The following is a 24,878-nucleotide window of genomic DNA, read 5'->3' as shown; positions in this document are numbered from 1 at the left end:
ATATTTTAATTTTACAAGGCATCAGCTCCTTGATCAAGAGATCCCCAATAGAGACTCCACCAAAATCTGGCGCTTATGCAAAAAAGCAATTCCTATAATTTCCCAAAACACCTCCAAAATTCCCAAGGGAGGAGCCAACATCAATATTGGAATTGAAAAAATTATGGGACAGCAACCTATTAATACGCAAGCAGGAGTCAATCTTATCCTCTCCTTTTTTGAAAGAGTTTGCATCCATCATCTGGATCAGATCTCTCATTGGGATCCTTCATCCCTTCTTTGGTCTGATTGGTCCTTCCCAGTTATACCCAATGAGCTCAAAGCTAGTTTGTCAGCCCTCCATTCCCATTTGCATAGTATAGCCCCTATCAAAAAAAATGCCTTAGATGAGTTCAGATGGGACCCTTCTGGATCCTCATATACCATTAAGGCTGCCTACCATCTCCTCTACAGCAGCAATCATCCCATGCCAATCTGGAACCATTGGAAGGCTATTTGGAAGTCTGAGGCCCTTCCAAAAATCAAGTTTTTTATGTGGACTCTTCTCAAAGGAAAAACTCTTACTGCCGAAAATCTGCAAAGGCAGGACATCATCGGCCCCTCTCGCTGCCCTAACTGCCTGGTTTCTGAGGAATCCATCCACCTCCTCTTTATTGACTACCCCTTTGCTATCGAATGTTGGGAAAACTTGTCTTAGAACAATCAGATTCCGTGGAGCAATCAAAATACCATAGGAGAAATTTTGCACAAGTGGAAAAGGAATTACCCCTGGCAGCGAAGGAAGAATAGCATAGCGAAGAGGGTCTGGGATATTCTTCCCTACAACATGCTATGGAAAATTTGGCTAGCTCGCAATCGAAAAGTTTTTAGGGATAAGGGCTCGACTATTAGTAGTCTCTGCAGCAAAGCAAGGGGCCTCGCCCTTGAAACTATATCAGCCAAGAACCAGACGAAAATAGACATTACCGAGCTCAGTGTGGAAGAACACAACTTCATTGGATACTTGTTGAACAAAAACAACAGCGGGAAAATAGGCAGCGTGGCTAGTAACAGACAAAACATTGTTCCTCATAATTGGAAAATTAGACTTAAGGAAAAAGAGTTTGCAGCTTAGATTCAAAATTGCAACAGGTACTGCCTTTTCTTTGACGGGGCTTCAAAGTGGAACCCAGGGGCTGCAGGAGCTAGAGGAGTGATCTTAAATGCTAATGGGGACATTGTTTTATCATATGAATGGGGTCTCGGCCACATTTCCAACAACAAGGCAGAAGCCCTGGCCCTCTACCAGGGACTTATTCAACTACGAAAGCTGGGTACAGGTGCAGCCTTCATCTTTGGAGATTCAACTGTGGTTATTAGCTCAATGGTCCAGAAGAGAGACTCCCTCAATGTCTTCCTCCAGCAAATCTTAAGCCGCTGTCACATTCTAGCTCACCTTATGCAAGGTCTACGCTTCCATCATATTCTTCGTAGTTTAAACAAAAATGCTGACATACAGGCCAACAAGGCATGTACCAGACCACTGGGTTGTTTAGTTTGCAATGGAGTGGAGACCTATCATCATTTGCCATGACTGTAAACAACTTTTTTTCCATTCAGATTCACAATAAATCTGTGAGTTCAGATATGATGGAAGTATTGAAGAACCACAAATCTCTCACCGAGACTACGATTTACAGAAGGCTTTGGCGCACTCAGAAAACCAACTTTCACGAGATATCAGTCAGGCGTTCGTTCCATTTTCTTCCCTCCAGCCTCTTCTCCCCTGCATCCCTGTTTCACCTTCAAGGCCCCCCCTACCCTCTTGCAATTTCTCCATTATGCCCTGAGATCGCCATCCTAAGCCCCTTCGCCTCCTTAATCCTCCCCTTTTGCCTTTCCACTCCTTTGATTGCTCAGAATTTGCGGACCAATCTTTGTCTCAAGCCCCAGAACCCCCTCCCTCAAGGATCCTCCCTCCTGGAAGCATAATCCACCAACGGCGCTCAAAGAACAGCGTCCCCAAGAGCATCTCTCCTAGATCGTGCCTCGGGCCTCTCTTTTTCTCAGAATTTGACCTCATCTATCTTATGGCGCGGATCAACCAGGCGCTTCAATCAGGCATATCAGGCTTCTCGTCAACTATAACAGTCAGACATATCAACCATCTCATTATTGATTGATAATGTTTTGCAAATGTTGTCTTTTAGCGTTTCAATTTGTCAGGATATATTTCAGTTTAGCTTTTAGCTCAAAGCCTAAGTGGCGGGAACCGGGAGGATTTTGTTGTTGTAAATCTCGCTCTCCTAGCACCACTCGGCGAATAATTATGTACTACAGGGGAGCAGTATTCATCTCCTTTTTTATTTTCGAAACGAAATATAGCAACCAATGATGTTAAAAAAAATTATTTACAACATATTAAATTTTCATTTCAACAATTTACATAAGTACTCAAAAAATGGAAGAATACATGTTCTGATAGCTTGGTTGGGGTGCTCCTGACTCAGTTGGGATGCTCCTCTTGGCTACCTAACTGAATTTAACTCCCAGCCAACTAGGAATGAATTCCTAGCCCAGGGAACCTCAACAAATTTCCTAGCCCTCCGAGTCCAAGTCCAACCAACTGTAGTGTGTCCAAGTTAAAAGAAACACTATCCAATAGATCCAAGTTTGAGTTCTCTCATTATCTTCCTTCTCCTCCACATTTCTCCCAAAAATAAAATCCTTTAATACCCAAAACAACTACCAAGGATACCCTCTCCTCTCATCCTCCATCCATTTTATGCCTCTTCCTCTCATCCACCTCAACCACCTATAATTAATGTCATGAATAAACCCTCATCCTTTTATTTTTCTATCCTTGACTTTTCTTGCCATATCTTATTCAAAGTAGATTTGAGAAGACACTTTGGGAATAAAATATGGATATTTAATTTAGAATTAAATTGGAGAAGACCATATCTTCTAAAAAGTATATTTGAGAAGACACCTTGGGATATGGATATTTAATTTAGAAATAAAGTGGAGAAGACCATATATTTTCAAAAAGTAGATTTGAAAAGACACCTTGGGATATGGATATTTAATTTATAAATAGATTGGAGAAGACCATATCTTTTCAAAAGTAGATTTGAGAAGACACCTTGGTATATAGATATTTAATTTAGAAATAAATTGGAGGAGGCCATGTCTTTTCAAACGTAGATTTGATAAGACACCTTTGGACATGGATATTTAATTTTGAAATAAATTGAGAAGACCATATCCTATCCAAAAGTAAATTTGAGAAGACACCTTTGGAATTGAATAATAACAATAATAAGTCATATCACTAAAATAAAATTAGAGTTTCACAAGTGTAGGTATATAGCAATATTACTTAATGATTATAAGTCGATATTTTAGGTTAATTAAGCACTAATCAAAATTAGTATGATATGATAAAATAGGCCATTACATACACCTCTCTTTTAGAAAACATCGTCCCAAAGTTGTAGTGAAAAAGACACAAGGGGTTCGAAAGAAGTTTGACAATAAGGCATAAAAAAATAGAAAGAGAGTTATAGTGGTCAAATTAAGTAATTCAGGCAATGATACCACTTCCCATCAAGAGTATCCAACTAACCTGTATCCTCCTATCCTTCCTAGCCTAATTCCACTTCCACCCTATCCATCCTTTGCTACAATATACTATGGCATCAACTATACCGATCTAACCACTTAAAAAACCAATATGGTGGAAGCGTCGACTATATCGACCTAACTTCCGTAGCAAGTAATTGGAAATCATCATCACACATCTAGGGGAGCATGTCCTATCACTACCCTCCCACGATTCTAAGTTTGGAGGTTACACAGTGGGAAATGCCTTCACCCCTCTTCAAAACGAGGGTAAACACCCTAATATGGACCACACTACGACGCTGGTTGGATACTTGTCCTCGAATAATCCAGTTAGGTAGTCTTGTCACCTTCTATTTACACTTTACCCATGTCATAATAGTGCATATCAAGTAGATACAAAATGTAATAGAACAATGTATATCATACCATTCCTCATTGGATGTCTCAACACTCGCTCATTAGAAGAGTAGATCTTGGTTATCATATAGTTCTTTCCAATCTGTAGGTTAGTTTCGTTCATGCATATGCATAACAACAAAATATATAAGTGATATTAATCATCATGTTATTAAGTTTAGTATCCACATGTCACTTTTGTACTTCATAACAACATAATCGAAATCAATCTTACATTAGATAAATCATAATTTTCATAATTCATTCATTAGATAAATCATAATTTTCATAAGTCATTCATTAGATAAATCATATCCCCACACATTAAACAATAATAACTCTGATAAGTCATACACTAGATAAATCATAACCAAGTAAGTCATACAACAGGTAAATCATACATGAAATAAGTCATACATAGAATATTTTAATCAAGGATACCTAATCCATCGAATGATTTATATAAGAAGTTTCATCTGTCCAACTAAAATGCATCAATATTACACAGCGTTCATAATATAAATAACATAGAATTACAAATAGAGCCTTAGCATATGTAGATATCTAAGTCAAAATAGGCATCACAGATGCTCAAAAAGTCAGGGGTAGTCATGATGTATAGTCTCTGCATCCTCCCAAGTAGCATATCTTGGGCTATACTTATTGCACTAGACCTTAACCTAGTCCACCATGCGACGTCTGAGCTGTTGAAACCTACAATTGAATATGCGTAATGGTTCTACTATTACGGTTCCCATGTCCGAGACATGAAATTACCTCTAATCCAGTTTGTGAGATTCATTAGAAACATAATGTTATAAAATAGATACATGAAAAACATCATGAGTTTTATGTAAATGGGGTGGCAGTAAAAGATGATAGGCAACTGGTCCAATCTTCTCCTTGATCTTAAAAGGTCCTATAAAATGAGGTGACAACGTTTTCCCTTTACCGAACCGAATGGCGCTTTTGTTGGATCGGATATGAATAAAAACTTGGTCTCATACTTCATAAATTTGATTAGTACTATGTGAATCAACATAGTTACTCTTTTGTCTATCTTGTGCTTAATTTAACCTTTGTCAAATTTTTCTTACCTATTCCTCCAGTACTTGAACTAATTCTGGCCCAGATATTACTGGGTCCTCCAACTTTTCCCAACCCAATGGCGTCCTACATGGCCTCCCATATAGAGCTTGATAAGGAGGCATCCCAATGGAACTATGGTAACAATTATTATAGGGAAACTCTACCAATGGTAAGTACCTTTCCCATTGAGTCTGATTATCAATGATGTACATTCTAAGCATGTCTTTCATAACCTGATTTACTCTTTCAGTCTGCCCATATGTTTTTGGATGATATGCAGTGCTTAGGTTTAACTGAGTCCGCAATGTTGATTGCAAACTTGTCCAAAACCTAGATGTAAAGTGAGAGTCTCTATCAGAAATGATATTTGTGGGCAACCCATGTAGTCGAATAACTTCACTTATAAAACTTGTGCTACATCAGTAACATCATAAGTGTCTCTTACTGGGATGAAATGGGCACTTTTGTCCAATTTATCAACTACAACCAATATACCATTGTGCCTCTATGAAGTGAGTGGAAAACCCACAACAAAATCCATAGAAATGGCCTCCCATTTAGACATAGGTATGTCATGTGGTTGTAGGAGTCCTGCTAGATGGCGATGATCAACCTTCACTCATTGACATTCAAAAAGTTTGGTGACAAATTGGACTATGTCATACTTCATGCCTACCCAAAAGAGGAGTTTTTTCATGTTTGCATACATCTTCTTCACTCTAGGATGTGCACAATAGAGTTCTCTATGTGAATATTCGAGGATGGTTCTTCTTATACCCCCTTCCTTAGGTATGTACATTCTTCCTTGAAATATCAATAGTACATCTAGTTCAAGCACATGTCCCTCAAACTTTGGTTCCATTTGCTTCCCACTATGGAGTGCTGATATAACCTTTAGATACCAACTATCTTCAAAGAGTTTCTCCAACACACATTTCCTCAAATTGACCCTCAAGGGTACTAGGGAGAAGGTTCATGGCTTCCTTTTAGTGCATCAATCACCACATTCTCCTTTCCCTTAATGTATCAGATCTCATAGTCATACTCACTCATGAATTCGCTCCACCACCTTTGTCTAGCATTCAAATCCCTTTGAGTGAAGAGGTGCTTCAAGCTTTGATGATCTGTTCTTAATTCAAAGCTTCCCCCAATGAGGTAGTGTCTCCACAGTTTCAAAGCTACATCATTGCTCCCAACTCTAAGTCATGGGTAGCATTCAACTCTTCATGTTTCTTCAATTTTCTAGATGCGTAAGCTATTAATGTGCCTTATTGCATCAACACTACTCCCAATCCTTGCTTTGAAGCCTCGATGCAGATAGTGAAGTCTTTTTCCATGTCTGGTACTCGAAGGATCAGTGCAATAGTTAGTAACCTCTTTAGTTCAATGAATGCAATGTCACATTCATATGTCCATTCATAACTAACCCTTTTTCGCTATAATGTGGTGACGGGTTTTGCAATCTTGGAAAACCCTTCCACAAATCTGCAATAATAACCTGTTAGACCCATAAAACTACGCACCTCATGAGAGATTTTTGGTACTGGCCAATCCATTATGGCCTATACCTTCTCTAGGTCAACTAAAATCCCTTCTCCTAAAATGATGTGCCTAAGATAATGAATTTTATTCTGAAAAAAGGAACATTTTGACAGTTTTCCATGTAATTGATTTTCCCTTAAGCAAGTCAATACAACCCTTAGGTTCTCTTCATGATCCTTTTCATTCTTATAATACACAAGAATATCATCCAGAAAGACTTGAACAAATTGGTCCAAATACTTCCTAAACAAACCATTCATGAGGCCCATGAATATTGTTGGTGCATTGGTCAAACTAAATGGAACAACTATGAACTCGTAGTGCCCAAACCATTTTCGAAATGCGGTTTTTGAGATGTCACCTTCCTTAATCCTCAATTGGTGGTATCCATATTGTAGATCGATCTTTGAGAAAATCATTGCTCCCTTCATTTGATCAAATAGGTTATCTATTCTAGGTACCGGGTACATATTCTTTATTGTGTCTCTATTCAAGTCCCTGTAATCTATGCATAGACTTAAGGAACCATCCTTCTTCTTGATGAAAATCACTAGTGCACCCGAAGGTGAAATACTAGGTCTGATAATTCCAAAGTCTAAAAGCTCTTTTAACTACAACTGCAACTTGCAAAATCAATCTCCCTCACAGGCAATAATCCAAGCAATTCCTTAGGGAAAAAATTCTCAAATTTTGACAAAACTAGGTGATGATCTAGGGAGGGTCCTTTCTGGTCACTTACAACCTTGGCCACATATAGTTTACAACCTTGTTCGAGACAACGTTTTACCTTAATCATGGAGATGAATCATACGGACACTCTTCTCTTGATACCATAAATCTCAATTGATCTACCTTCATCATCTAAACAAATCACCTTCTTTTTGAAATAGTCTACCAAAGCTCGATGAGATTCTAGCTAGTCCATTTTGATGATTACGTCATACGTCCCCAATGTTGTAATTTATGTCTTCAACTTAGTTATACACACCCTGAGGTTCACATGACATTGGTCAACACTAGGTCCATTCCGATGATTACATTATACGTCCCCAATGTTGTAACGTATGCCTTCAACTTAGTTATACACACCCCAAGGTTTGCATGAAATTGGTCAACACTAGGTCCTACTGCTTGTTTTATCCCAGAATCCATTTCAACTTGCTTAAAGTCATCGTACTCATAGGCTGCCAACCCACATTTTTCTAATGCAACTGGTGTAATGAAACTATTTGTAGCACCATAATAAAATAAAATTTTAACTTTTACTTTGATTATTATACATGCAGTTTCTACCATGGCATATTGATGTTAAACTTGTTGGTTATAAACTTCTTAATAGATTCGATGGTGGTTTCTTGCTCTCCCTATTCGTCCTTTTGGTTCTCTACAATTGTTACCAGTTTGTAACTCAGGACAGTCGCATTGGTAATGAGGTCCCCCACATCCCCAACAAGTGATTCGAGTTAGACTTTGAGCATAATGTTGTGGAGTTATTTGGAAAGAGATCCTTCCCCTAAGACCCCTACCCTTGCTTGTGGCTCCTCTTGTCTGACCATGATTTTCATGAGTCCTCGAAGATATTTGTGAAGTTGCACTAGAAACCATTGAAATCCCCACTGTCGGTGCTTTGGGTACAACCTTGTTTCCATATGGCTGTGTCCTAAAACTTCCTCCCCTAGGGAAGGTGCAAGGGGCCTTCCCCATAAACCTTGGTTGTTGTGGAAAAATGTTTTTTTTCACCCTTTAAGTCTAAGTGCTCTTCAACATAACGAGCATGTTCAAAAACTTCTGCAACTAAGAATGGTTTCCACATCCACACCATTGCCCTAATCTTAGGGTTCAATCTATAAATGAAATGACTCGCTTGGCGCTGATAAGTATCCATGTCGGAGACATACTTGACCAATTCCATGAATCTAATCTCTTATTCTTCTACCATACATTTTCCCTGTACCAAAGCATGGAATGATCCTACCTATTGTTCTTCATAATACATTGGTAGGTATTTTTTCCTGAATCTCTCCTCAAATAACTTCAAGGAAACTGTGTCTAGAGTGAGGTGTAGTTGACGGTCTAAGTTACCCCACCAATTCACAACACTATCTCTGAGTTGGAATATTGTTATTTTAGCTTTTGAACTGGAAGTATAATCTCTTAGTGTGAAGCATCTTCTCATTCCTTCTAACCAGGCTTCTACTCGTTCGCTGGCCCGACCTCCAACAAACTCTGGGAGCTTAAGTTTTTGGCGCTCCCTAGTAATGTCCTCGATTGGAGGTCCTCTATCAGAGTCTCTTCATCCCTTAAGGTTTCCCAACTTTGATGGAGGTTTCCCCACTTCTACCTTGATTGTTTAACGCCCTCTTAAAGTCTCATTAAGTGCTTATGGGGAGCACAAGATGAGAGCCAACTCCAGTGATGGAAATGGGTTATTTCTAGGAGGTCCTTGTGATGATCCTCGAACTTGATGTCCTCGCGTTTTCACCAATTTGAATTGTTCAATTATCTGTTACATATGAGACTTATTGATGCAACTTACGACTCACACACACATATATAAAATAAGAGGCATAATTTTTTTCTTTTACTATGCTAGTAAATGAGCATTATTAATACTGGGCACATCCCTAAGGATCTACTAAGTCTTCTCATGTGTGAGCTCTACATAACCTACAAATTTTCTCTTGATACTAGCTAGGTTACTAGTGAAATGTATGTGCCAGTGACGCTTTGATCCTTTATTAACGCTAAATTATTTAGCAACCATAATTATTTATGTAAGGTCCCCTAATAATAATAAATAATATAATATAATATTAAAATATAAACAAATAAATAATAAAAAATAAATAAAAGATAATAATAGTAAATAAATAATAAATAATAGAGAAATATAATAATAACAAATAAATAAAATAGTAAATAACAATACTAGGGTTTTAAATAAGTATATATAAAAGTAAAACTATAAAATAGTAAAAAAGAGTAAAGTTAATAGAAAGTAAAATAAAATAAGAAAGAGTTAACTAAGAGAACTATAAAAATAGTGAAAATAAGTAAAGCTATAAAAAAAAAAGAAATAAATAAGTTAACAGAAAATTTAACTTAAGTAAAAATTTAAATAAAAAAATAAAAGTTGCATGTTGGCACATGGAATGTGTGCATGCGGTTCCCTTTTCAATGTTTGGCCTATTTAATAGGCGATGAGGAAGATGATAGATCATTGCATTATCCATTCTCTTGCGAGAAAAGCGTTGTGAGACAAAGGATTCAATGGCAGTGGTAAGTTGATTGAGGGCTCGGTGGTGGACAGATGTAGAAATATTATATGCAGTTGAGCCTACGGTTGGATAGAGAGTCATCCCCAAAACTTTGTTGCAGTTAGTGAGATTCAAATAGCGCTGAACTCCAAAATTACAAGTAAGCAATATCATCGCTACAGGTAAGTTTCCTTTGCTACTATTTCTAAAAAATTCTATTCTAATTAGTTGAATAGAGGTGTGTTGATTGTAAAGCACATAATTGATCTAATTAGTTGCATGTTTTAATTTCGGAGTTGTTACATATGATATCAGAGCAAAGGTTAAACTCTATTGGACCTTTGGGATTTCATGTTTTCATTTACTAATATAAGTAATATTTTATAATTAATTAAAAAATCGATAATATATATGAAAAATATTTGGTTGCATATTTTTGCAAAATTCCTTCAGACATATTAATGAAACTTTGAAATCCTATTATAAATTTTCAAATATATATATATATGAAAACATAGCTCATAATAAATAGAATTTAACTTCTATTTGTGTTTTCCATAACTGCTCAATTTGATTAGCCATTGCATGAGCATTGGAATCTATATCAGATGGGGAGGAGTGAATTAAAAGGGATATTGTTATGGGCATGCTCAAATTCCGAAGTTTAAATATAAATAATAAATTAGCACTCCAACCTAATTTAAAAAAGAAATATATTCAACTTCAAAAAAAATCCCACTCGAAACAAAAAAGTTGCTAATGCAAATGCAAATTAATATTTAAACCTTTAGACGTGGACTTGCATATCATTAATTCCCAAAAAAAAATTACAATAAAATCCAAAAAGAATAACCACTTAAGGTTATGCTCCTTGCATTACATACTCACATATAATTATTGAAAAAGGCACTCCCTATTTCAAAGATTTGTGAAACGGTTGTGAATAATGTGCATACACGGATTATAAAAGAGAAATATGCATGTTTAGTGATAATAAGATAAGGAGATAAATAGGCATATGAATTATATATTTTAATTTTGTGTATTGAGTATTAGTTATATGTATTATTGGTCAATATCAATTACAACGTGAGGTATTGAAATTAAAGAGTGAGTTTGAATATAGATAAGTTAAATATATATTTAATAAATATAAAAAGGAAAGGTAAGAATTTTTTTTTTATTAATATTTAATAATAATTTTTTTATTAATAATAAATATAAGGTTTAAATATTAATATAGAAAATATTTAAAGGTGTGTTATTCACACAATTAATTTTTTGATATATTTAGTGATACAAGTCTAGATTAGGATTGTGAAGACACGTGTTTGGATGACAGTTTGTTTAAAAACTTTGGATTACTTAGAGGGGCAGTTTGGGGTTGTGACTATGTATATGTTTAGCTTGATAATTTTAATGTCGAGCTAAAACAAGCCCAAATTTCATTAATTTGGTTATTATTTTTCCTTTTGTTCTTTGTAAAATAATTGAAATTGCATCGATTAAAAATATATTTTGGATTTTTATTTCTTGCATTGGAAACTGTAAGTGTCTAAAACTTAAAATCTCCAATCCTCCAAACACTTGAGTTAAATTGGCAATGGAAAAAAAAATGAGTTTGTGGAGAAGAAAGGTTTAATGATAAAATTCCTTAATCTTGCCAACATAACCCTAAAACAAATGAGGTAAAAGAAAACACAATCTTCAATACCAATATTTGTTTTACCATTATTTCTTACAAAAATTTCATATGGTATAGTACTTTGGTAATATGTGCTATATTGTAGGTAGTACTTTAGTTATTTAGTTAACTAAGTAAATCATATTTTATTGTTTAAATTTTATTGATACATCTAAATCATACACTGATTTCAGTTATGTTTCAATTAATTGTTATGGCAAAAAAAGAATGTTGAAGTATAATGTGTGAGGACAAGGTAATTAGACATAGTTTTGATGAAAGGATAATGATGCACATGTTATTCTTATTTATTTATTTGTTATAATAATGATGTCGTATGCTCATGTTCGATATGATATGCATAATGTGGCATATTGATTATGATATTATGATATGAGGTTATATTGACACGTGGTTCATTTATTATGTGATGATATGTCTTTGATGTTGATATGTTGCTATTATGATGTGAAGCACATGGTAATTATATGTAGATTTATGACATGCATTATTTTGTGATAACAATGATGTTATGTTCTCATGATGACATGAAAGACTTGACATGTGGATTATTTTCTATGATACTATGGTTATTGCTAATTCATTGGATGTATGTTGAGATGTGGTGATGGACATGAAATCCACAAATGGGCGGAGAGGGCCGGTTTATTTGATGATCTCATAGGAGCCCATACCTGCGAGGGAGAATATGTAATGCCATATGGGTTGGAGACAAACTCAATGAACACTACATATGCCAGTGGTTCCTTTGTCTTGTATAACTCTTGAGGGGCTATGGGAGTGGGTCAGCCTTGCGAGATGCCTAGAGTCATTGAGTACCGTATCGGATGCCTGCCTTGGGGCAGATGAGGTTTGATTTAGGCGTGAGCCTTGGGGCCAGCCTTGGGCTAAGATACAAACCAATGAGTCTTATTCTTGGTTCCAAAAGTGGGAAAAATGAAAGATATTCCTTGAGATTTCTCGAGTGTTGTGAAAAATTTCGATCCTTGCTGGTTATACTAGTTCAACAAAGGGTGTAGGGAAAACATAAGGTAATAACCAACTAAATAAATAAAATGTTAAATAATTCAATTTAACTTCGGGACGAAGTTCCTTAAAGAGGGGAGTATGTAATGTCCCATAATAATAATAATAAATAATATAATATAATATTAAAATATAAGCAAATAAATAATAAACAATAAAGAAGAGATAATAATAATAAATAGTAAAGAAATATAATAATAACAAATAAATAAAATAATAAATAACAATACTAGAGTTCTAAATAAGTATATATACAAGTAAAACTATAAAATAGTAACAAAAAGTAAAGTTAACAAAAAGTAAAATAAAATAAGAAAGATTTAACTAAGAGAACTATAAAAATAGTAAAAATAAGTAAAGTTATCAAAAAGTAAAAATGAATAAAATAAGAAAGAAAACATTTAAGAGAAAATCTAACTTATGTAAAACTTAATATAAAAAATAAAAGTTGCATGTTGACACATGGAATGTGTGCATACGATTTTTTTTTTCCAATATTTGGTCTATTTAATAGATGATGATGAAGATCAGAGATCATTCCATTATCTATTCTCTTGGGAGAAAAGTGTTGTGAGACAAAGGATTCCTTGGTAGTAGTATGTTGATTGAGGGCTTAGGGATGGCTAGTTGTAGAAAGATTATATGTAGTTGAGCCTATGGTTGGGTGGAGAGTCATCTCCAAAAATTTGTTGTAGTTAGCGAGATTCAAATAGCAGTGAACTCCAAAATTGCAATTAAGGAATATCATCACTACAGGTAAGTTGATTTTGCTCATATTTCTCAAAAATTCTATGCTAATTAGTCGAATAGAGGCATGTTGATTGTAAATTAAGTACTAATGTGAATAATACCCTTTTAGTTGTGCCTTCCCTCTATGGGAATTAGTTGCTCCTTCCCAACCTTTATACTATGTTTTAAAATCAATTATGTCCATTTTACGAATCTTAGGATCTCCTCAGAAACATATAAACAATTGGTCCTTGAAGCAAGGTTTAGCAAATAACCATGAATGTATGTTGTATTTTTTTTTATCCATCAATTAACATCATAGATCAACACCAATTAGTTATTTTAAATTACACTACTATAACTCTTTCAAATCACCATCATTCCTAAATGATGATAATATGAAAGAATATATCACATTCTAACTAAATTTATTTAGATGATATATGAGTAAAAACAATTTTATGTTTATTGCAATATTGGTTTCACAAATGATCATCTCATAAATTTAGGTCATAATTGAATATGAATCACAAAATAATATGTTATAATATCTTATCACATTTATTTATTATTATTGTTTTTTTTTTAACATTTATATTTTTATGTTGAAACCTTTGAATCATGATTTTTTCGTTAATATACACATTCTAAAAGCAAATTAAACTAAGATTAAAATATTTTGTGTAATTCAAACCTAAATGACTATGCTTTAAATTAAATTTTTATTCTCTCAATATCTATATATAATTTAAATCTCTAAGTGTATACGTATTTTTCAATTAAATTTATTATATATATATAGTAAAAAGCATGAAATATTATTAAGATAAGCTGATAACTTATAATTAATAAATTTACAAGTTATCAGGTCAAAGGGTTAATATTATATACTATAAAATTATTTTACTTTTCTATAGAGATGTTATAAAGTAAAACGTTATTATTAAACCTAATATATAAGTTGTCAAATTTATTTTAAAATTATTACACATATTTATTAACAAGTTATATTGTGAGAAGGTTAAAATTTTCCTAAATAAGTTATCAAATTTATTTTAGAATTTGCACTATAACAAAATTAACCATAAAATTAGAATAGTGTTTAACATATATGACTCATGAATACCATGGGTCAATACCATGAGTTATCATAAACATAGAGCTCAAAACCATCTAACTTCACAAAGTCTAATTTACTTTATCATTTTAGTTCAAAATTATTTTTTTAAGTAGAGTAATTTTTAATTTTCTTATCCACATATATATTTACCATGTAAAAGTGTTTAAAGTAAAATTATATGTATTATAATTATTAATTGTATAATTTATAAATTATATGGTTTCTTAATAAAAAATTTTAAATGGTATAATTATTAATTACATTACTTTCAATATATATATATATATATATATATATATATATATATATATATATATATATATATATATTCTTGGAGACACTAAAACTAATCTGTAGCGAGCCGACACTCATATGCAAAGATATTGATAGTAGTATAACAAAGTGTTTTTCATCAGCATAAAAGAGTTATGGAATAAGTTATTACACCTGATTCTAGGAGTTTTTTTTGCCGCAGAGCTAAGATACAGTAAAAATAGTTATTTTTGTGATCCCATAAAGTTATTATTGATGTAAACAGATTTTCTATTGTCTTCTTCCAAGATGGTGTTGCAGAGGATGTGTGTGGCTCAAGAGCTTGTACAGGCTGCAATATTTCACACACACCAAGATGCTCACCATCAAATACAACATTAAGAATTCCTCTCACTGCCAACACATTCACATATTGTGCAAGCAATGACAAAGTGATTAAAGACCAGGAAAATGTCTTCTGCAGTTGCTCTTTCTTTTCAAACTAAGTTCGAATAAAATTCATGGTTATGATCTCACTGAAATTCATGGTTATGATCTCACACATGTTTTGATATTGGGTGTGCCAATATCCTTTCTATAACCCTATTTCGTTGCCTTGTAACTAGGTTCCATCCCAAAATATTGGGAGCTTCCTCCCTGTAAATATTTATGACCTTTTTTAATCTTTGTAACTAAATTTAATTTATTTATTTTTATCTCGTCAGGAAATCATACGCAACAAGTAGGGTTACTGCAAGGCCTGTGCTTTGAGGCGAGAAAAAAATATTAAACTTGATTTCTTCGGAGTGTAAAAAAATATTAAATTTGATTTCTTCGGAGTGTTTTCACTATAAGTAGCATCAATACCCTACACATTTGTGACTAAATCTTAGCAATGGAACTTTGGGAGTTCCCCCTATTTCTGAGCAATGATGGACAATATTCAAAATCTAGCCCAAGCTAGTGATAGTACTTCAAAGATGGTGAGGATGGGTGTATGGTGGTCATGGAACCTTCGACTTGGTCTCAGTCATGGGTGTTTTTTCTATATGTAATGATAGATGCAAATGTTGAGACCAAGAGCTAAGATAGAGGCATAAATTTTTCACTGTAATTTTGTAACCAAGCAACCTATAAGATATGCAAGGAGGAAGTTTTTGGTTTCTGGGATCTTTGAGACATGTAACCCTTCATTTAACTTTAAAAACCCCAACTTATTGCATATTCTCTCATTCTTCATCATTCAAAGGAGACCATCAGTGTATTTATTTCGAATGCTCCACACTAAAAACTTAGTTCAAATTTAAAATTTTATATACTTGCTCTCTTGTTTAACACCATTGTTTTGTGATATTTTTATTTTTTTAATTTTCAAAATATTTTTATTTTTCAAAATGTTGATGGTTAAAAATATAATTTTTGCTACATCATGGTGACATCTAGCAATGGTGAAATTATGCTCCTTCACAAATTCTAGGGAAAAAGTAAACATGACATTTTCCATATGTGTGTGTGTGTGTGTTGTGTCATTGATTTTGATGAAAATATGGAAAATAGTAATAATTTAATAATTCAATTTAGCTTGGTTTCTAATATATTTATATTTGTTTGCAATGTTGTTGTTATTGTTTTTTTTTTAAGGGTGGTTCTAGTAGGTAGGTTTCGAGGTTGAGATTTTGAACCTAGGCTCTGATACCATCCGTGAGAATCCAATTTATGGTCCTCTAACTAAAACTAAATTTATTTAATTTAAACACAATAAGAAGGGAAATAGCCTATTTACAACTCAACATTTATTTGATAATAATGTAAAAGTAAAATTTATTTACAACATATTAAATTTTCATGTCAACAATTTACATGAGTAATCAACAAATGGAAGAATACATGTTCCAGTAGCTTGGCTGGGGTTCTCCTGACTCTGTCGGAATTCTCCTCTTGGCTACCCGACTGAATTTACCTCCCAACCAACTAGAAATGATTTCCTAGCCCATGGAACCTCAATAAATTTCCTAGCCCTCTGAGCCCAAGTCCAACCAACTGTAGTGTGTCCAAGTTAAAAACAACACTATCCAATAGATCCAAGTTTGAGTTTTCTCATTCTCTCTCTTCTCCTCCACATTCCTCCCCAAAATAAAATCCTTCAATACTCAAAACAAATACCAAGGATACCCTCTCCTCTCATCCTCCTTCCATTTTATGCCTCTTCCTACCATCCACCTCAACCACCTATAATTAATGTCATGAATACCTCCTCATATTTTTATTTTAGTATCCTTTACTTTTCTTACCATATCTTATTCAAAGTATATTTGAGAAGACACTTTGGGAAAAAAATATGGATATTTAATTTAGAATTAAATTCAAAATTACCATATCTTCTCAAAAGTAGATTTGAGAAGACACCTTGGGACATGGATATTTAATTTAGAATTAAATTGGAGAAGACCATATATTTTCAAAAGTAGATTTTAGAATTCCGCTTGGGGTTAGCTCAAGTGGCGATGGCCATGGAATGATGTCTCACCAAACCAGAGATCTTGGGTTCAAATCTTGTGCTACCCTCATGTTATCGAGAAAACTAGTGTTTATTCAGAGCTGTTAGTCCCACTAAGATGGGTAGCTATCATAGAAACAAACAGATTAAAGTTACTTGTGTTTTCCTTTATGAGAGATAGATGAGAGAGAAACATAGAGCACCAACCTCAGTCTTTCGCTAGTCTCCTTGCTTGTTTCCTCTCTCCTTTGATAGATCTTTCGCCACTCCTTCCTCACTTGTCTTGCTTCAAGGAACACCTGTAGAGCCAAGGCAACAAAATACCATCAAAGCATAGAGATCTATAACCATAAATAATGTAGGATCAGATGTACATTAACCATATAAATGCATACATAAACAAGATTAAGAGATATACAAGCATATGGAGGAAAACTCAAATAGCTTTATTGATAGAAGTAGTAGAAGAGAGGATTACAACCAGGCTGTCTAATCCAGCATCATACTCCCAGCATGAAAGCCCTCTTCACCTCGTACAAAGCAAGATCACCCAACAATGTCTTCAAAGAGAAACCAACAACACTTCCTTGCAAATTACAAAATTCCATCCCTTTGGATCTCTTGGATGAGGGATCCATATATAGATGTTTTCAGGAGAGTGAGTCGGCTTCTGGAATTTTGATTAGTGTCATTTCACTGATAGTTCTTGGCTCCACTTGGAGATTTCAGATCTCTTACTCATCCATGGGCGAATTCAGAGAGGCAAGTGTCATATGAGTAGTTTCTAGAAGATTCTCTGGGTTTCCACCTAGCACACTGCTTCTGCCATTTGTCTAGTCTCGCTCATCGCACCATACAGAAGGGATTTCCAATATGCATCGCACCCCTCGTGTGTAATAGGTGAGATGCATTGCACCCTATGCATGGAGTAGTTTGTATGGTCCTGTTTTGACCAGTTCTGAGTAGTTTTTCATGGAGAACTTCTGGGAGATGAATTAATCAGCTGACCTTGTTCCTTTAGGGTATGAAACAACACTTTTAGGGGTTTAGAAGCCCTTGGTTTATGGAAAATGTGATTAGGGTTGCAGTGCCCAAATATGTTTATAACAGTTTCCCCCTAAAGCATGAGGTCGTAAATCTTTTGATGTCAGGTGAAATGCTTTATAATGAGGAGCCGAGGTTTTTCGAACTGGAAGGTGACTTGTAATAAGATACAATACAATACATTATTTTCACAAGATTTTCAAGATCTAGCTGAGGCGGGCATTCCCATGATCAGCTTTATAAATTCATATTCATGTACATAAGACAGACAATCGTCTGTGTGGCAGACTGATGATTTTGGTAGAGCCATCATCCTTTAGCTTGGATGATTATCTATGCAGCAATGATGTACATTTGATGTCTTTATTTTCCTGAATATATCGTAGCCCGGATGGAGGAAACTATATCCAGGGTCTTCAAACTCGTTCAATCTTCGCCCGAAGTACAAGTCGATCCATGTGAGAAGATGTTCTGATGTCGAACATGGAAAGACATCGCCTGATTACCAGCCAATGATGTAAGCTGTTAACAGGCATGAGAGGAATCACTGATAATGATGATGACCCTCAAGGTACTGTAGTACAATTCACGTGGTGTGAATACGTGAGTTGATGTCGAACACCACGTAAAATCTTTTGGTCAAAGGCCACTGATGTAAACCTGTCGCTGGAAGTGAGAAACTTGCCATTGAGGCATGCAAGCTTCAAAGTACTGAAAGGGTTGTTCCTAAGTCAGCTTCTTGGATAATGAGTTGATGTCGACAAGAAGTGACCCGTCGTAGGAGGGCCTTAATGAATCCCACATATACGACACGAAACGGAGAAAATGATTTTGTGGAGGTGAAAACGATATGATGATACAAGTTTCAAGTTGGTAGTCATGAAAAAATGGAGAGTGAAGGTATTGCAGTGGATGAGACATTAGCTAGGTTGGTGAATTCTCTGAGTGACGTCTCTTGAACATACGGCGACATTGAAATGGATTGGTAGCGTTAACCCCAAGGTGGATGGTACGGTGGACCAATGGTGATGTGACCGGTGAACGGAATAACCCAACTCGACTCAATCATGGTGACAGAGAGAAAGTGTCATGTTCAAGAGCGACCTGCTACCAATGAAGCTATTCAAGTTTTCTTCCCTTTTTCCCAGTCATTGCTGACCAGTACCTCTTTATTTTTGTCAAGCTTGAGGAGGATAACATATGCTTGTTATATAATTTGCCCTTCGGGCAAACCTGTCGCTATTTTTTAACGAGCCTAGCGATAGTGAAACTCGCTCTTGTCTGCATGGACAAGTTTGTCGCTATTGTTTTAACGAGTTTAACGACAAAGATAACTCAGTCCCAGGGAAAATTTTAAGAACCCCCCTAAATTTATATGTATAATAAATGGGCGAATCTCCATGGTATATAGGAAAAATGGAAGGCGATTTTATCAATAATATAATATGTATATATAATTTTTTGCCGAATCTCTCACCACGCATGGCGAATATTTTACTCAATTATAAAATCTTGTAAGGTCTTGGCGAGTCTTTCACTAAATAATAAAACTTTGTAAAGTCCTAGTGAATCCTAGCATTGTGAACTCTTAGAGAATTTTTTGAAAAAGTATAAAACCATATATGACAAGGGCCACATGGTGGCAATATCATTGTTTTTTTTTCACATTTCCATGACATGGAACTTGTTTATAAAATTATAAAAAAGCCAACCAAGTCCCTTATAATATGCAGGTAAGCTTATAACAGAGTCCGATACCTCTATTATGCTTGTCTTCATTCAAGTGTCATAGTTGCTATACTTAACACTGTGAATCACAACTCTCTCAGAACTCAACTCTATAGTGTAATTAAAACCTTTGGAAATTGAATCTGAAAACTCTATAAAAAGGATTAGTGAAATAGAAGCTTTTGTGAATGAGCCCACTAACTATCACTGCTAAACAATCAATCTAGACTATGAAGTCTTCCATCTTGATCACAACCCTTCTCACGGTCAAGGGAGTGCAACCACCTGGCCTGACATAATGGCGATCATAGCTTCCAATAATCAACAATTACCTTGCAAGGACATCCTAGCTCATGTCTCGTGAATTTTATTCATCAATCTTAACTGATATAAATCTTATAAAGATAATATTAGAATCCTCTCTAGATTCACTGTTAATACAAGGGTAAAGGAAATTTTCTAGCACAAGGCACTAGCCAATACCAACTTTGGTATTTGTGACCCCTTTGTGGGGATGCACCTACCCTGTCCCATTGGGTTTCTTCCTTGTAACATAGTTCAAGGATCACAAGACTTTCCAATCTTCCTACTCCATTAGAAACACTTTATATGCTATACATAGTGAATGGAAAAGAAGCATTATATAACACACAATTTCACAGCAGGAAGAAAAATCTCAGCCAGTGCAATATCAAAATCTTAACCACTAATTAATAAAGAATAACAAGTAGCGTAATGAATTGTTCCGAGTTATTTATTTACAAGCTATAAAGAATGTAGTGGAATGGAAAATATTACTTAGGTAACCATTCAATATTTTCTACTAATATGTCTGTGCATGTACATATGAAATTAAGAGCATTGTTGAATCAAAGTTTCCTTTTCTCTTGTCTCTATTTTGACAAATCAGTGTGAAATCAATGTCACTTTGAATCTCCTTTCCTGTGTGGATTTTTTGACAAATCAATGTGAAATCAAAGTCACTTTGAATTTCCTTTCCTACGAGGGATCACATCCACAGTTGATTCGTAAAATATAATCTACTATATATTATGTTCAAGAAATTGACTGTAATCTACAGTGGAAACGAGACCTCAATTCTTATTTTGAATTTGAATATCTCAAGACAACATAAGAGATAAAAATGCATATGGCCTTAGTAGCTAGAAGAAAATCACTCCATCATTACAGGACCACCTAGATTTCGGCACTTAATCTAAATAATGGCACTAGTTGCAGTGCTTATTTGCATTAACACCATGGAAAAGCAACAACAATGTTTCAAAGCACACTTACTGGAAAAGTTGTAACTTTCTGAGAATATTTAATGATAGCATCTAAACCTCGTAGCTATGGTGGGGAAACTAGGGAACCTAAATCTTGGAAGATATCTCATACCAAATCTGAGAAAAAATAAAAAAGGGAAAAAATCAAAATCTATAAATCAAGCAATGAATTGTTTACAAATCAAATACAATTCCTTTAACTAACAGTTAAATTGTGGTGACATATTTAAATATTTAGTAAGAGGGGAACTTCAAACCATGGAATATTACCTTTGTCATCACTGTCATCCCTCAGTGACTGAGATTACAAATCAATACTTATGGAAAGATTGTAAGAAATTTTGTGAAATAGTAAAGCATAACCTCTATTTTCAAGCAACAAAATCAAGACATTGTTACATCAAGAGCCATAATTGATACATAATCAATGAATCAAGTCCTTGTATGGCACATGCTTGTTTTACAACCTCTATTTTCTCAATAACAAAATCAAGACATTGTATGTGGTTATTGCCAAAAGGAAACTGTGTTCTAATTTGGAAGAGGATCTTATCAAAAGACATGGATTTATTCAAAGCTACAAAGCCTAATGGGTTACTGAAAAATAAGTTAGAATATGGGATCATGATACTTAAATTGAAAAAATATGCTTTCCTTTTAGAAACATTACAATTATACAATCTTTTTTGAAAGCATTAGAATTTGAAATTGGGCCTTTCTATCAAGACAAATTTTCATTAACAGAATGTACTTTCCTACCTGAAATGTTGTAGATATCCAAGAAGAACTTGAAAAGCATAAGAGAACTTAGCATAATGTACTTTATTTCCTTCCTTAACATTGTTAAAGAGTTGAGGTTCCCCAAGTCATCAGGTAACTTTCGAAGGAAATGGCAGTTAGTAATAGTCCAATTCACAACTGAAGATGTGTCACAAATACGAGGGGGCATCTCTTCCAAATCACAAAAGTGCTCCAAGTTAAAATTTAGCATTATTGGAGGCTTAATGCTCGACTGGGTGTTATTGAACCCAGACATTTTTCCAATCTTCACTAAAAGTTTAAAGATAGCTTCTCTAAGTTCTACATTACTTTACTATGCTCTTGAAGTGGGGGCACATGCAGCCTCTCCAAGTGAATAGTCTTAAACTAAGTGAAGATAAGGCTGATAGATCGTTCAATGTGGATCTCTTTAACCCATAATTGAATACTTTGTCTCTCTTGAACCCATAATTGAATACTATTAGGAATTTCAAATTTTTCATGGAACTCAAAAATGTTGGAAGAAAGTATTTGCTTCCAGAAAAGAATAAAACTAAAGCCTCTGCTTGAGGACAATTGATGTCACACCACTAATACTTCTCCATGGAATCTGTATAGGTAAACCACAAATGCAGAATTCCATTAGAATATTGTGTTTATTTAATACACAAATGAAATCATTGCATTTCTTTAAAATATCTTTTGAAATCAAAATTACCGAAATTACATATCAATAACCTAATGGGTGTAGGATAAAATTCACTTGTGTCATTCACAGAAAGCACGAGAAAAAACCTAATACTATATATAAAGCCAAGAAATATTCAAATTCATCACTTCTAGGGACCTCGTAACCACCCTGCCAATACACAAGTATGTTCCTGTTTGCAGTTAGAAAAATTACCCAAAATACAATCTGTTTACTCCAGCCTATGTTGCGAAGCTATAGAAGGATGATTAGTGCAATCAATCCATTCCTTTACAATCTGTTTACTCGAGCCTATGTTGGAAAGTTATAGAAGGATGACTAGTGCAATCAATCCATAAGTTATAGAAGGATGACTAGTGCAATCAATCCATTCCTTTTAGCCCTGGATTTGTTTCAGTTTAAAATAGAAGTATACAAATATACTTGTCCAATGTCTATGCTTTAACCATTCACCTTAAGATGTTTTTACAATATAATTTCCTAATTCTATTTAATATCTTCATTATCATAAAAACCAACCTATATCCATCTTAAATCCACATCTACCACTCTTAGGGGGATGAAATCTATTTATCCCTCTGAGCACTTGGTAGACCCAGAATTAAGATGGATCTAAGATGACAGAATTTCCCCTTTAAATAGTCTATGCTCGCATGAATACCATGGTATTACCATGAGTTATCATAAACCTAGAGCTTAAAAATTACTATTAGTAATTTATAAAAATTAATAAAATTAATAGTTGATTTTTATTTTATTTTTTATTTTAACCAAACTAAAATGTTTAACATACATTAAATTACAACATCCATTTTTACTCTTGATCCACTAAGCCCCGAGAGGGATCAAATATTTTTTCACTCTATGCTAGTTTGCATATCATGATATTTGATACCTCTCGGGGGTTAGTAGATCTAGAGTAAAGATGGACATATGCTGGTTTAATTCCCCCATTTAAATAGGCTACATTCCAGGTGAATACCATGGGTCAATACCATGTGCCATTTTGGTGAATACCATGGGTCAATACCATGTGCCATTTTTATTTTTATTAATACTAATATTAGGGTTAATAATGTTTTTATGCATGGTATAATAATAATCTAGCCCATGGTATTTGTCCCATAGTATTTTGCCCATAGGTTTCACCTAAATATAACACATTTTTTGAGTGTTCGTAAATATAAGGTGACTTAAGAAGTAAATATAAAAAAATGTTTTATTTGTTTACCATACCTCTCGTTTATTTATATTTTTATTAATTTACCATACCTCTTTTACAAATATGGTATTTGGCCCATAGGATTCACTTAAATAAAACCTCTTTTTTGAGCCTTCATAAATAGAACAAAGGTTATGGACTAAATATAAAAAGAGGTTTTATTTATTTACCATAGGTCTAGTTTATTTATATTTATATTTATTTACCATACCTTTTGAGTAATTATAAAAAAACGTTTTATTTATTTACCATACCTCCACTTTACTTATATTTTTATTTGTTTACACCCTTGCATGTATATAAGGTGACTTATGGAGTAAATATAAAAAATGTTTTATTTCTTTACCATAACTCTCATTTATTTATATTTTTATTAATTTACCATACCTCTTTTATAAATATGGTATTTGGCCCATAGGATTCACTTAAATAAAACCTATTCTTGAAAATTTGGGCGAATGGAAGGTTGTAACTCCTAGTTTCAAGGGATAAATTTACCTTTTTTACCCTCTCTCTTAAAATAAGGTGGGCTATTTGAGGTGATTTGTAAAAATGTACTATGATACAAAATATTCACCCACTAAAAATTTGAAACCCCTTAATTTCACCCCAAAGGGCGAACATTCGCCCCTAAAATTTTCCATGCTCGGTCCTTTTCAATTTTAGAGAGTCTAAAAGGGATGGAAAGGCAACTCCCGTGGTCCTTTTTCGTAATGTAATCCCTTAAGTCTGAAAAAGTGTAAAATAATACGAAAGGGATGACTTTTCGAAAGTTTTAGTGAGCCGAACAAGACAAGCGCTCAATATTTTTGTGTAATAATCCCTCAAGTCCCAAAAGATTAAAATCTAGAGGAGGGATAACACTTCCGATCGCTTTAACGAGCTGGAGAGGCCAATTGCTTGGCAATATT

At 34.3% G+C, this 24,878-nt stretch overlaps 1 protein-coding gene across 3 annotated transcripts in view; it reads right to left on the bottom strand.

The window, feature by feature from the left end:
* LOC149263138 (MADS-box protein JOINTLESS-like) overlaps positions 1 to 24,878 on the bottom strand; it is a 459,590-nt gene that overhangs the window by 12,915 nt on the left and 421,797 nt on the right. Inside the window, exon 6 of one of the 3 annotated variants that reach the window (XM_089387205.1) lies at positions 22,162 to 22,646. The exons of the other annotated variants lie outside the window; for them this stretch is intronic. Within the exon in view, the coding sequence (XP_089243331.1) occupies positions 22,590 to 22,646 (57 nt within the window). The 3' untranslated portion in view covers positions 22,162 to 22,589. Of the gene's footprint in view, positions 1 to 22,161; positions 22,647 to 24,878 lie in introns of those variants that run through there. 3 annotated transcript variants of the gene reach the window in all.

Source organism: Pinus tabuliformis, chromosome 6 (assembly GCF_031772625.1).
Source record: "Pinus tabuliformis cultivar Carrire ecotype Pingquan chromosome 6, CPIR1, whole genome shotgun sequence".
NCBI classification, from domain to species: Eukaryota; Viridiplantae; Streptophyta; class Pinopsida; order Pinales; family Pinaceae; genus Pinus; species Pinus tabuliformis.
Note: the sequence above shows the minus strand (reverse complement) of the source record. Positions and strands in the feature narration are given on the sequence as shown.